The sequence below is a fragment of the Equus asinus genome, chromosome 7 (genome assembly GCF_041296235.1).
Source record: "Equus asinus isolate D_3611 breed Donkey chromosome 7, EquAss-T2T_v2, whole genome shotgun sequence".
Lineage (NCBI taxonomy): Eukaryota > Metazoa > Chordata > Mammalia > Perissodactyla > Equidae > Equus > Equus asinus.
Genome location: NC_091796.1, coordinates 28518640 through 28530924, shown reverse-complemented (window position 1 = coordinate 28530924; position 12285 = coordinate 28518640). Strand labels below are relative to the sequence as shown.

Below are 12285 nucleotides of genomic sequence, written 5' to 3'. Positions count from 1 at the left end.
CAGTGTGGAAACAGAGCATACACTCGGCTGCTGGAAGTCAGTGCACCTTGTTCTAATCCAGTTTTCATAAAGGAAACTTCTGAGCTAAGAGCTGTCCTCCTGAAGGACATGACCCACCAGGGAGGAGCCAGTAACCAGAACCAGCCGTCCCACTAGGCTTCTCTCCCCAGATAAATCAGCATTGAGGTTCTGGTTTATAAATCAGTCCCCTGTGAGTTTGGTTAGTATGAGTCACCCTTCAGGACCTGCTGATTTGATTGAGTGTCTGTACTTTCAAAGCTGAGTGCCTGGAGACCACTGTGGTACTGCCCAGAGGGTGTTCTGCCATGGAAGTCCAGCCTCTCCCAACTCATCTATCTGCACACTTCTCTGTGGCTTTCATCTCCTAGGGTTGAGGCGAGATTGGGGAATCCCTGACAAGGATCTGAGCCAGGCTTCAGCCCGCCTCCTAACCGCCCTTACTCTGACTCTCACAGAGTTGGGAAAACAAGGTGAAGAAAAACAGGACTTCGTTTATCAGATAAGTGTCAAGTCTAATAATAAACCTAAATAAACAGATTTACCATCTCTGTCTTTAAATGTTCACAGACAAGTGTGCCAGCCGTGGTTTCAAGAGCAAGAGAACCACCCACAGCTCATAGCGATGTCATCGATAAAGGGCCTTCCGCTGACCTGGGATCTGACGGAAATTCCTGACTTGAGAAGTTTATCTAATCTGAACAACAGAATGTGTACCGTTAAATAACCTCTATGGGACAAAACTAGCTTGCACAGCTAAACCACAAGGGAAAGAGACAATATTTGAGTGAATATGCAAATAACAACCAAGACTCTAAAACTTAGACTTTCCGAAATACCAAAAAACAAAGAAAGGCCGAGAGAGAACATCAAAGCTCAAATACCAGTGCAGAGAGTATAAAAGTCCATGAACAATTCTAGAAATTTTCCAGATGTATATTGAAATATGGAAACAATTATTTATGATATTCCTTCCTTCTGAAGGTCCGGGAGATGAGGCTGAAGGAAGCTGGCTCCCCGAGGGGAGAACATTCGGGAACACATCTAGGAGCAAATGGTGATGTGTGCAGGGGGATGGAGCAGTGAGGCGGAGGGAGGTAGGGAGGGAGCCGACTCAAGCTCTCCAGTGTAGAAGGACCTTACAGGGAGGAGTGGGCAGAGGTCTCTCCCAAAGGCATCCTGCCTCTGCTGATATGGGTTCTGGCTGACCGGGGACCCCTGTTGCTTACAGGAGCATTCCCAAGGGCCCTTCCGAGGGAGGAGCAAGCAGCTTTCCCACTTCTGTTCACAGTTGCCCAGACACCTCTGCGTTTTCATGGAGTTCCTTTTAAGAATTCAAGACGTCTCAGGAACGGTTTTTGCTGACAGAATGAAATGGTGGTGTTTCCTCCAGACCGCTGTTTCACAGATGCTGTTGTTATGGCAGAAACAGTTGTAAAATAAGACTGGAGAGATGGAAGCACCCTTCTCCACGAATGAGAGAAGCACACGCCTGGAGTGTGTGTGTGTGTGAGACAGACAGACAGAAGCAATGACCTCATCAAAAACAAGAGCCATTATCGCCTGGAGGAATATTCTCCACCTGCAGACAAGCCCACAGGCAGGGCTGGCTTCTGAGAGGCAAGAGGGAAACCAGGGGTCCTGAGCCCCTGGGAGGTGCGATCGCAGCCGGAGAAGGGGCCTGTCCACGGTGGAGCCCACTAGATCCTGCAGCAACAGAAACACAGCAGAGCCACGGGCTGGACTGCTCCTTGCAAAAAGCCAGGAAGGATAAACCAGCCCAAAGAGGAGGAGGGAAAAGATGAAGCTGCCAAGCAGGGCTCATTTCTTCCTTGTTCTTTGCAGGTGGTTCAGGGGCACACCCAAACGGTCGGGGGCCTCCGGCCTTCCTTTCCTCCCCAACAGGGCAGACACATCCACGTGAACACATGAAGTTGGTCTTGGAGTCAATAGGTTTTAGATAGATGTGGAGTGTCAACTATGATTCATAGCAGCTCTCCCTCCTTGATATTGGAATAACTTCCACCAATTTTCCATAACCTGATCGGGGCAGAGGCCCATTCTGTGCAGAAGAAATGAACCCCACACACACGGGGCAGTTTGGGGAAACTGAAGGATCTGCTCGCTCCCATCCACGTGCTGAGTGCCTGAGATGCAGACAGCCCAAGTGATCCACAGAAGGTACCCTCTATGTACCAGCCCTGAGGGCAAGAAAGGAATGTACATGTCCCTGTTTTCACTCTTCCCTTCAAAAATGCAGCTACGTTATCCATCAAGGTTGCCCTTGACCCACAATCAACCATCTCCACATCCCAAGAACCATTAGTGAATTGCAGTTACCTCTTAGAGTTCTAAGACCATAGGGCAAGGGATAGGAAAGTTTGGACACAGGAGAAAAAAAGAGGAGGACTTCTGGAGCTTATGAACCTGTTCTGAAATAAATCTTGGCATCAAGGAGTTAGCAGGAAAAACCTGGTCTCGTGGAAGAGCGAGGGAACGAACTGTGGGGGAAACTGAGGCCCAGCAAAGGAAGGCGGGATCTTCTCCTCCCTGTCACGAGGTTGCCCGCCCCACATGCTTCGTGTCTCACTCGTCATCCTGGAGTCGAAGTTACATAATATGAACATACCATAAACATAAATAACTGTAAATGACAGCATTCAAATGGTGACACCCTAATACTCTAGCTCTTTCCCCTAAACTTTCTTCCTCTCCTCTGAGACCCATATACCCACTCCCTCCTTTCCACCGCAGGCTACCTCATCCAGTAAAGACCTTTGATGGCTTATTATGATCAGGGGCTGTGTGGTCCTGTCCTAACCCACCTCCCTTATTTCCCTGTGCTCAGTTCTCTGAGCCTTGTGCCCCAGCCCAGATCTATTCCATATGCCGGTTCCACCGTCCAGCTCCTCCTCATCCACCACGCCCTCTGCCCAAAGGAGTCCTCCTCTCTGCGCCTCTTGGCAAAACCCTGCCTCCTTCTGGGCCCAGCTCCCCGGACCCTCCCCGAAGCCTCCTCTGATGCCGAGTCAGACACCGCTCACCCCCACAACATTTGTTTCTACTTCAGCAAGGTTCTTATCTCATCCTGCTTTGCATTGAAGTTGTGGTAATTCTGTTTCCTGGTCTTCAAACTGGGAAATTTGCTCTGATCAACACTACGCTACTTGTGAAACCCTGAAGACAGAACGATTTCACTGAAAGCTGGACTTCCCCTGAAATTTCGGAATATAAGGTTACAGTAAACATAACTATTTAGGGACTTGAATTATCTCTTGTAGATGCAGAATATTGTAATAGCTTATCATGATAGCTGCAGTGGTGGTGCAGAGGATGTCAGAGTTACTTGGTAAACGTTTGTTCAATGTTGAGTCTTAATTGGTGACGTGAGGGCCCATTGGCTTCTTGAGGTTCCTGAAATCCCCTCCAGGAGCCTCTGTCTCCCCTTCCTTTCAGAGCCAGTGGTGCAGGTGGATCACATCCCCCCTACAACACACAGCAGGCAATACGCACAATTCTGGACTTTCTAACGTGTTGCATGGTGGAGAGAATCCAGACTGGGCATCCAGAGGACCAGGGGTAGGTACCAGTCCTGCCGCTGAAGAGCTATGGGATTTGGGGAAAGTCTCTTTACTGAAGCAGATGGACAAGGACGAGGCCCACTGGCAGCACAATGTTCCATCTTGTGACTGCTGCTCTTTTGAAGTGGTTGTTGAACTGAGCCAACGATTGGAGTCAATCACAATTGTTGGACTAATGAGACACGGGGACCCAAGCCGTGTGCAAAGCCTGGGAGGGGAGGATGCCAGCCCCTGGGAGAGGGCGAAGAGCAGAGGAAGAGGCGTGGTCACCCTGAGGCCCATCAGCCTGGGCTGAGAAACACACATGGTCAGTTAACCAGGCAGAAGAGGAGCGAGACCACCCATGAATGGGCTAAGTATATTGGCTTTTAGATTTATCCCAGTGAGCCCTTACACGTAAATGCCGAAGGAGTGATTGTCCTGTGAAGGCCACGGCAACCCAGGCTGGCAGCTTGGAGAATGGAGCACTCACTGTGCAGGCATCAAATATGGAAACGCAGTCAGTTTAACAGCCCCTTTAACGGGTGTCTCTGGGGAGCTGAGGGCAAGCAGATCAGTCAGTGTGAATGGAGCGGGGACGGATGGAGGCTGCTGTGGGGGAGGCAGGAGGTCGGGGCTGGCTGTCTGTGGGACAGTCGGAAAGTGCAAGAGGTCGGTCGCTCTGGCTTCTCCCAGCCTCTGGTTTCCAGCTGGCACCCACCCCGCCTAGTGCCTAAAACCTGCATTCCTCCTTTCTCATCACAATGCTTCCCTCAGGAAAATACCTAGCATACCCAGGCGCACCGACCTATAAAACGCTTGAGTTATCTTTATGTCTTACCCCCTGGGAGGGTCTTGGTTTGGCTTAAGTTAAAAGAATAAGCGGTTAGGAGTTTTCCAGAAGCCAGTGAACCTTCGAGAGGGACACCACTTTGGTGCTGGGTGAGACAGGCGCACACCAGGCCCTGAATTCCTCCACTACACACAGCACAGGCCCCAAAGAGAATAACCAGTCTCCCATTGAAAGTAGCCTGCTTGGGCTTTGGTTTAAAATATTGTCTGAAAAACAAACAATAAGAAGAAGAGAACAAGGAAGGAAGGAAGGAGGGAGGAAAGGAAGCAGGGAGGGAGGGGAGGTGGGGAAGGGGAGCTGAACGAACTAACAGAGGACCCCTCCTCCTAGACATGGTCTGGCAAGACTTTTGAATTATAAAGAAAAAAATCCTGCAAGCATCCTGGTTGGAAAAAAAATAAAACACCAAACAGGTTGTCCAGACAGAAGCAAGGGTCTGCTTGGCCTCAATATCAAATTTCAGAAGGCAAGGGAACAAGATTTACAACATTTGAAAGGAAAAATAATGTTCTCACCCGTAGATTTCACGCCTTACCAAGCTGTCCTTTCCTTTGATCATGAAGATGACAAAAGGGTCTGTTCTGACGTGGGAACCTGCCTCCTTCGTGAAGCATCTGAGAGCACAGCGGGGGAGTGGGCTGTGTAATCAAGAAGGAACCTGACCTCATGGGGGCAGCTGCCATCACCACCACGTCAAGGCCGCACCCAGGCCCTCGGGTGCACTTCGCAGCTCCTTCCACTGAATCTTGTGTTTCCACTCAGACTGCCTTCCTTCCCAGCATGAAGGAGCTGGGCTTCGAGGTACCTGCTCCATGCCACACCCTTGCTGAGGTCTTAGAACACACCTGCCTCCCCTGCCCTGAAGACACACCTCTGCCTGGTGTTGGCTACTTGTGCTCTGGACTCCTGGACCACTTCTTCTCCAATCCAAGCAGCAGTTCCACGTAGCCTCCTGGAACCCTGCGCAGCACCAGGCTGGCTGCTCTGAGGACCAGGTGAGCCCCTTCCTATCCAAAAGAAACTCGGCCATTGCTTACGCCACTGGTTCAGTGCTCCATCCCATGCCAAGAGCTGGAGAGGTGCCCCCAAGGAACTTTCAGGCTAGTTATGGAGAGAAGCATGGCAGACACTCTAGGATGCTCACTCAACACCCTTTCCCAATCACCTTCTTCTTAGCCTACTTCTTCTATAAAGACTGGAAAGCTAGCCACTTGATGTCCCAGTTTCCACTGCAGCTAGGGTGGCCACATGACACCTTTCTGGCCAATGAAAGGTAGGCAGAAGTTCCAAGGAGGACTTTGTTTCTCTCAAAATAAGGCAAGGCTTGCCAGAAGAAAAAGCATTTTTCCCCTTTGGTCTTCTGTTTTCTTCCTGCCTGGAACATAGATAAGATGCCTAGAGGTTTGGCAGCCATCCTGTGATCATGAGGCAATAAGTTGGAGGATGAAAGCCGCAGTGCTGAGGATGGGGACACAGCAAGAGAGCAGGTATCCCAGAAAGCAGCTGCACCAGCCCTGTGCTGACCATATCTAGACTTCATGTGAGATGAGAAAAATAAGCTCCTAATTCTTTAAAATGGCACTTTCAATTCTCTGACACTTGCAGCCAAATACATTCCTGGCTGATGCAAGAAGGTGAGTGAAGTTAAGCAATAACAAAACCTCAGCTATCAGACAGCCTCATTCCCTATAGTCAAATTATTATAAATCTGAAGGATTTCTGTTTTAAGCAATAAGACTTTTTCAAAATATTTTTCAAAAATATATTACATGTTAACATTTTCCTGTCATTCTGTGATGCGCTGATATATACTGATAGCCTCACAACTAAGGGATATACGTGCAAAGGGCTGGTAGCCCATTTTCTAAGTGACCTAAGACTTCTGGGAATTGTTAATATTTTTTTGGCTTTTTGCATCTTCTCTGACTCCCCATTACAGTGCTCAATAATTCTACCTATTACAATGTCTCTTTCCCCTCTAATTTTCTGCTTTGGGTTTAAAACTGCAGGCGGCAAGTTTGCTAGAAGGGATTGTAAGTGAGCACTAGACTCTGAGTGAGAACCTGAGGGTTTTCCTTCGAAATCAGGGCAGGGCAAGACAGAGCCAGGACCATGAGCTTTCCTCACAAACTTTGAACCAGATATGTTTTAGCTTTTCACAAGCCTTTTTGCTTTCTTCTCGATTCTTAACTTTGTCCTGGGTTGTGAAACTATGAGGGACCCAAGATCAGAAATTTGAGGAACAAAGCAACAGCCCAAGATAAGTCACAGGAAAGCTTATGATTAGGGTTAAATGAATGCTAGACGGGGCCGGCCCTGTGGCCGAGAGGTTAAGTTTGTGCACTCTGTTTCAGTGGCCCGGGGTTCACCGATTCAGATCCTGGGCGTGGACCTACACACTGCTTATCAAGCCATGCTGTGGCATCCCACGCAGAAGAACTAGAATGACCCACAACTAGGATATACAACTATGTGCTGAGGCTTTGGGGAGAGAAAAAAAGAGGGGGAAGATTGGCAACAGATATTAGTTCAGGGCCAATCTTCCTCACCAAAAAGCATACTTTAAAAAAAAAAAAAAAGAATGCTAGAAGCAGGCAGCGTGACCAGCATTCGTGGGAGGGAGAGGTTCTGGTGAGCCAGAGTCAGAGAAAGCTTCAAGGCAGAGCCCTGAAGGATGATCAGGCCCTGAATAGTTCCAACGAGAGAACTCAGCTTTCTAGGAAGGCGAGGACATGAGCAAAGTCTTGGAGGCTATGAGTCGGGCAGCATGGGCGGCCAGCAGCCTTAGGTAGAAGAGTGGAGGCAGATAGACCTAGAGAGGGAAGTTAGGGCTCAAATATAAGCCTCTAAAGAGCCAGAATTCCCCCTCCCAGACCGCAGGGACCACAGACGGGCAGCAGAACCCACCTTGGACAGGAACCAACCTGCAGAACTGCCCTTGTTGTTGTGGCCAACATTGATCTTCATCAGCTGCCCCAAATCGGGGGCATCCAGCATGAACTTGTCTTCAGCTCCCTTTTCAAAGTTGTTCTTTTCATTCTCCAGCCTACGCTCCCCTGTGTGCACATACACGCAAGAAAATCACAAAGGAGACCAGGCGAGGAGAGAACCGACGGCAGACCTTAACGGTCCACCCACTGAAGAATGGTCTCAACACTCAACCAGTTGGGGAGGTTGGGTGTGGGCAGTGGGTACAGGTGGTACCTGGGCAGTCTCTGTACGTCCACTCGATTTTGCTATGAACCTAAAAATGCTCTAAAAAATAAAGTTTATTAATTTAACAAGAAGTCAACAAGGATAGCTTCACCCTGAGATCTGTGGGCCCCTTAACCCCTCCAGCCTTCAGTTAAGGCAGAGACTTGCCTTCTGTGTGGCTTGTGCCCGGGACCCGTAACTGAGCTCCTGATTTCTGCCTTAGCCCGGAGTCCACATCCTAGTAAACCAATTTGCACCCCCATCCCTAGACCTGAGGCCCTGTCTTTCTTTACCAGTTGCTTGAACTAGGAGCCCAACCATAGTAGTTGGTATATATGGCTGGAAGCCTGACATCAGCCGACAGACCTCCTTCAGTCTGACTCCTTTTCTGGAAAACAGCAATGATAACCATCATCAGACACAGCCAGTTGCTTAACGTAGTTTTTTTTTTCCCCTCACTATTCCTCATCACAATCCAAGAGGGAGGTATTATTAACTCTGTCTTGCAGATGAGTAAACTGAGACTTAGAGAAGTTAAAGAACTTGCCAAAAGTCACCCAGGTGATAAGCACATAATTAGGACTCTTCTAATCTGTTCTTTCTACTTTGCAAGTTTCCGTTATCACATTCCAGGTCTACAGGTCACATTAACCCTCACAACCCCACCGAAGCACCAGCTTTTTGCTAAGCCATCCTGTTTTCTTTCTTCTCTAAAATTTGATTCTTTAAATTTTAAATTGCCACAATTCAAAAATATAGAAAATAATATAAGACATCCATGTACCTGCCACCCGGATTTAAGAGGTATAGCAGACGTTAAGATTTTGTCTAATTTACTTAGACCTTTCTCTTTTCTAAAGGAAATAAAACACAACAGATAGGTCTAAAGTCTCACGGTCCATCCCCCTTCTCCCACACCCTCCCCTAAGTAAACACCATCCTCCATTGGTGTGAATCGTACCTGAATTTTTGTTTGCACGTCTGTATCCATAAATAAAATACAATATTTTTGCATGTGTTGGAATTAAACATAAATAATGTCACAGTGCACATCTCTCTGTCTTGAGTTCTTCGTCTGTACAATGGGGATGGAAATGGCATCGCCTCATGGCCTCCACTGTGAGGATTAACTGGGTTAATACATTCGAGGCCCTCAGGGCGGCGCTGGAGCATGGTACATGCCATGTTAGCAACTGAGGTTATTGCTATTGCTCCTGTGATCCTCGTGGTATCATCATCCTCATACACCCTTGTGCAACTTACTTTTTTTCAGTTAATATTACGCTTTTGAGATCATCTGTTGATGTTAATAACTTCAGTTCATTCGTCCAACTGCTGTGTAACAGTCATTGAATGAAGAAAACACTATTATGTGTGCATTCTTCTACTGACGGACTTTTAGATTGTTTCTAGTTTTTTGCTATTGTAAATGCACTGAAATGGACTCTTTTGTACCCACCTTCTGCTGCACATTTGTAAGAACTGCTCTGGATAGACACCTACAGTGTTGCTGGGTCCTGGGGTGGGCGCCTCTTCAACATATCAGGTGTTGCAAAATTGCCCTCCAAAATGGTTGTACTACATCAGTTACCATCAGCAGTACGTGAGGGTTCCCATTCCCCACAATCATTATTAACATATGTGCTTTTAAATTTTGTTTCAGTGTGTGCACAGTGGTATTTCATTGTGGTTTTAATTTGCGTTCCCTCGATTATTTGGAGAGATCGAACATACATATATATTGTTCGTATATAGATTTTGAGAGATTGGCCATTTACACCTTGCTCTTCTGTCATTTTTCTGTTCACATATTTTATTTTTCTATTCTTTCCTTTGTCTATGATATCTCTTATCATAAAGACTTTTTTCTTGTTTTAATGGGCTTTATTGATATTTTCCTTTGTTGTTTGTGCTTTTAGCGGATACATCAAGAAACTCCACCCTAAATTGAGATTTTAAAAAGACCCTCTCTTAAAGTTTCTTCTAAAAATTCCACAATTTTGCTCTTTCACACTGAAGTCTTTTAGTCCACCCGGAAGTTAGATTTGTGTATGGTGAAAGGTAAAAAGATGCAATTTTATCTTTCTCATATGGTTAGAGAATTGTTTAAACACCAGTAATTGAATATTTCATCCTTTTCCCTCTGATTTATAATGCCACCTCTCTGTGTTTCTAGACTCTTTATTCTGTTCTATTAGTTTATTTGTTTATCCTTCTATCCATACCACACTGTTTTAGTTCTTAGAGATCTGCAATGTCTTAATACCTGGCAGGGTAAATTTCCCCATATTATTAATACTGTCAATGTTATTTTCATTATTCAAAGTTGTCTTGGCAATTCTTAGCCCATTATGGACATGAATTTTAATGGCAGCTTGAGCTGTGGGATATCGCCTCTTGGGAATTTGACTGAAATTGCATTACATTTACAGAATAACCTGGGAAATTTGAAGATCTTCACGAAATTGAGTCTTTTCTCATCCATGAGGATAATATATTTCTCCATTTATTTAGGTATTCTTGTCTATCCTTAAATAAAAATTTATATTTTTTCCAGAAAGCTCTTTTGTTAGTTTTTCTTAGGCACCTTGTAAATGCTATTATAAATTGTATATTTTTAAATTAAATGTTTGCTTGATGTTTTTATCAATATTTGTTTATTAATCCTGTATCCAGCACCTTTATAAACTTTCTCTCTCATTGGTTCTAACAATTTGTAAATTCTCCTGGATTTTATACATGGTCATTATTTTTTCTGAAAATTAAAGATTGTTTCTAAATAGAGTGAGAGGCTGAAGTGCCTTCTAATTTTATTGGCATAAGTTCAAAGAATGTTGTCTATATGTTAATGATTTATTTAAGTTTATTAAGACGTGTTGTGATTTAGCATGTGGTCATTATATTCTTGAAAAGAATGTGTATTCTCTATCAGTTGATGCAGAAATCTACGTCCTTCCACTAGATCAAGCTTATTAACTGTGTAGTTAAAACCTTCTGTGCACATGCTAAATTTTTATCAGTTCGACTTATCAGTTATTGAGAGTGTTGTATTCACATCTTCCATATGATTAGGTACTTTTCAAGTTTCTCCAAGAATTTTGTTAATTTTTGGTCTACATATTTTGGGAATATATTAAATTCATACAAGTTCAGAATTATTATATCTTCCAAGTTAATTATCCCTTCTATCATTGTCTAATATATTTATTTCTAATCAAGTGTTTTGCCTTGAAGTTTCATAGATATTAATATAACTACACCAGCTTCTCTCCTGTTTTTGATATGTTCCTGGTATACTTTATTCCATCTTATTTATTCTAAGCCTTTCCATATCATATTTTAAGCTGGATTTTATTTCTTTTCATTTAATATGAGACTATCCTTTAATTGATAAGTTTCGTTTGTTTCTATTTATTGTGTTATTTAGACATTTACCTTACTTTGGCTGTTAGCCATGCTTTTTCTTTGCTTCTCTTTCCTCATTTCCTGCCTTCTATTGGTTGATTAAATTTTTATTCCCTTTTATTCCCTCTACTGGTTCAGAAGTTATTCATTTCTACTTTTTGGTGGTAAACTTTACAATTTTAATATGCATACTTGACTTATGACTTTTAAGATCTTTCTCTTTGCCTTCGGTTTTACCACAGTGTATGTAAATGTGGATCCGTTTTTATTTATCCTGTTCAATGACTCATTTTGTCACTTTAATCTGAAGATTCATATCTTTGTTCAATTCTGAAAAAAGTTTCAGCCATTATCCTTCAAATATTGCCTCTCACCTATTTTATATGTTCTGTTTCTGGAACTCCTGTTCAACACCTGTCAGAACTTATTCTCTCCTCCAGGTCTCATGATCTCTCATTTATATTTTCCAACCCTTTGTTTCTCTGCATATTTTGTTCATATTTATCTCACAGTTCACTAATTTTCTATTCAGTGGTTTCTAATTGTGCTGTTTAACCCCTCCATTAAGTGTTTATATTTAATAACTCTATTTTCATTTCCTGCATTTCTGTTTACTGTATTTTTCAAGGTGTCTTGTTACTTTATTGAATTGTTTCTTTCACATTTATGGTCAGTATAAACATACTTAAGTTATAGCCTTTCTAAGATTTCTCTTTTATGGGAAATTCTGGAGGATTTAATCTTATTGTTTGTGGAGTCTATTAGAGTTTAGTCTTGGTGGATGTGTCCTCGAGTGATTTGTAGTTTTGGAAAGTAAACTCATCTCCAGTGCTGTATCTGTGGGAATCTCACACAGTCTTGCTAAGGTATCTGCCAAGCGCCAAAGGGTATTACTGCATGGAACCAATTTCCCGTCCCTGAGGGAGAGAGGTTCCCAAATCGCACTCTAGTGCAAAGTCAGACCTCAGGCCCACCTGTGTGCAGGCCTGAGGTACCAGTTTCTCAGCACTTGTCTTTTTAATCACAGCTCTTGTGGAGATAAGTTTACTGTACTGACGAGCCAGTTTTGTCCTAATCTCTTTTTTCATGGAAGACGTTCCTGTGAAGCTTCAGGGTTCCTGGCTTTATGTGTGGTTCTAATTTTGTGTATCTTGCCTCATGCAGGGCCAAGATCTCATTTTCTGACCCCAAATGGGTATGAAAATCCATCCTGGAGATGGTTGAACGCGAAAGCTCCCTCCTCCCAAGAACCAG

At 44.3% G+C, this 12285-nt stretch overlaps 1 protein-coding gene across 2 annotated transcripts in view; it reads right to left on the bottom strand.

Moving 5' to 3' along the window:
• The window catches only part of LOXHD1 (lipoxygenase homology PLAT domains 1), a 169710-nt gene that overhangs the window by 121275 nt on the left and 36150 nt on the right, over positions 1–12285 (bottom strand). For both annotated transcript variants that reach the window (XM_044774666.2, XM_014828921.3), the window contains exon 6: positions 7339–7487. In XM_044774666.2, the coding sequence (XP_044630601.2) occupies positions 7339–7487 (149 nt within the window). The remainder of the gene's footprint in view (positions 1–7338; positions 7488–12285) is intronic.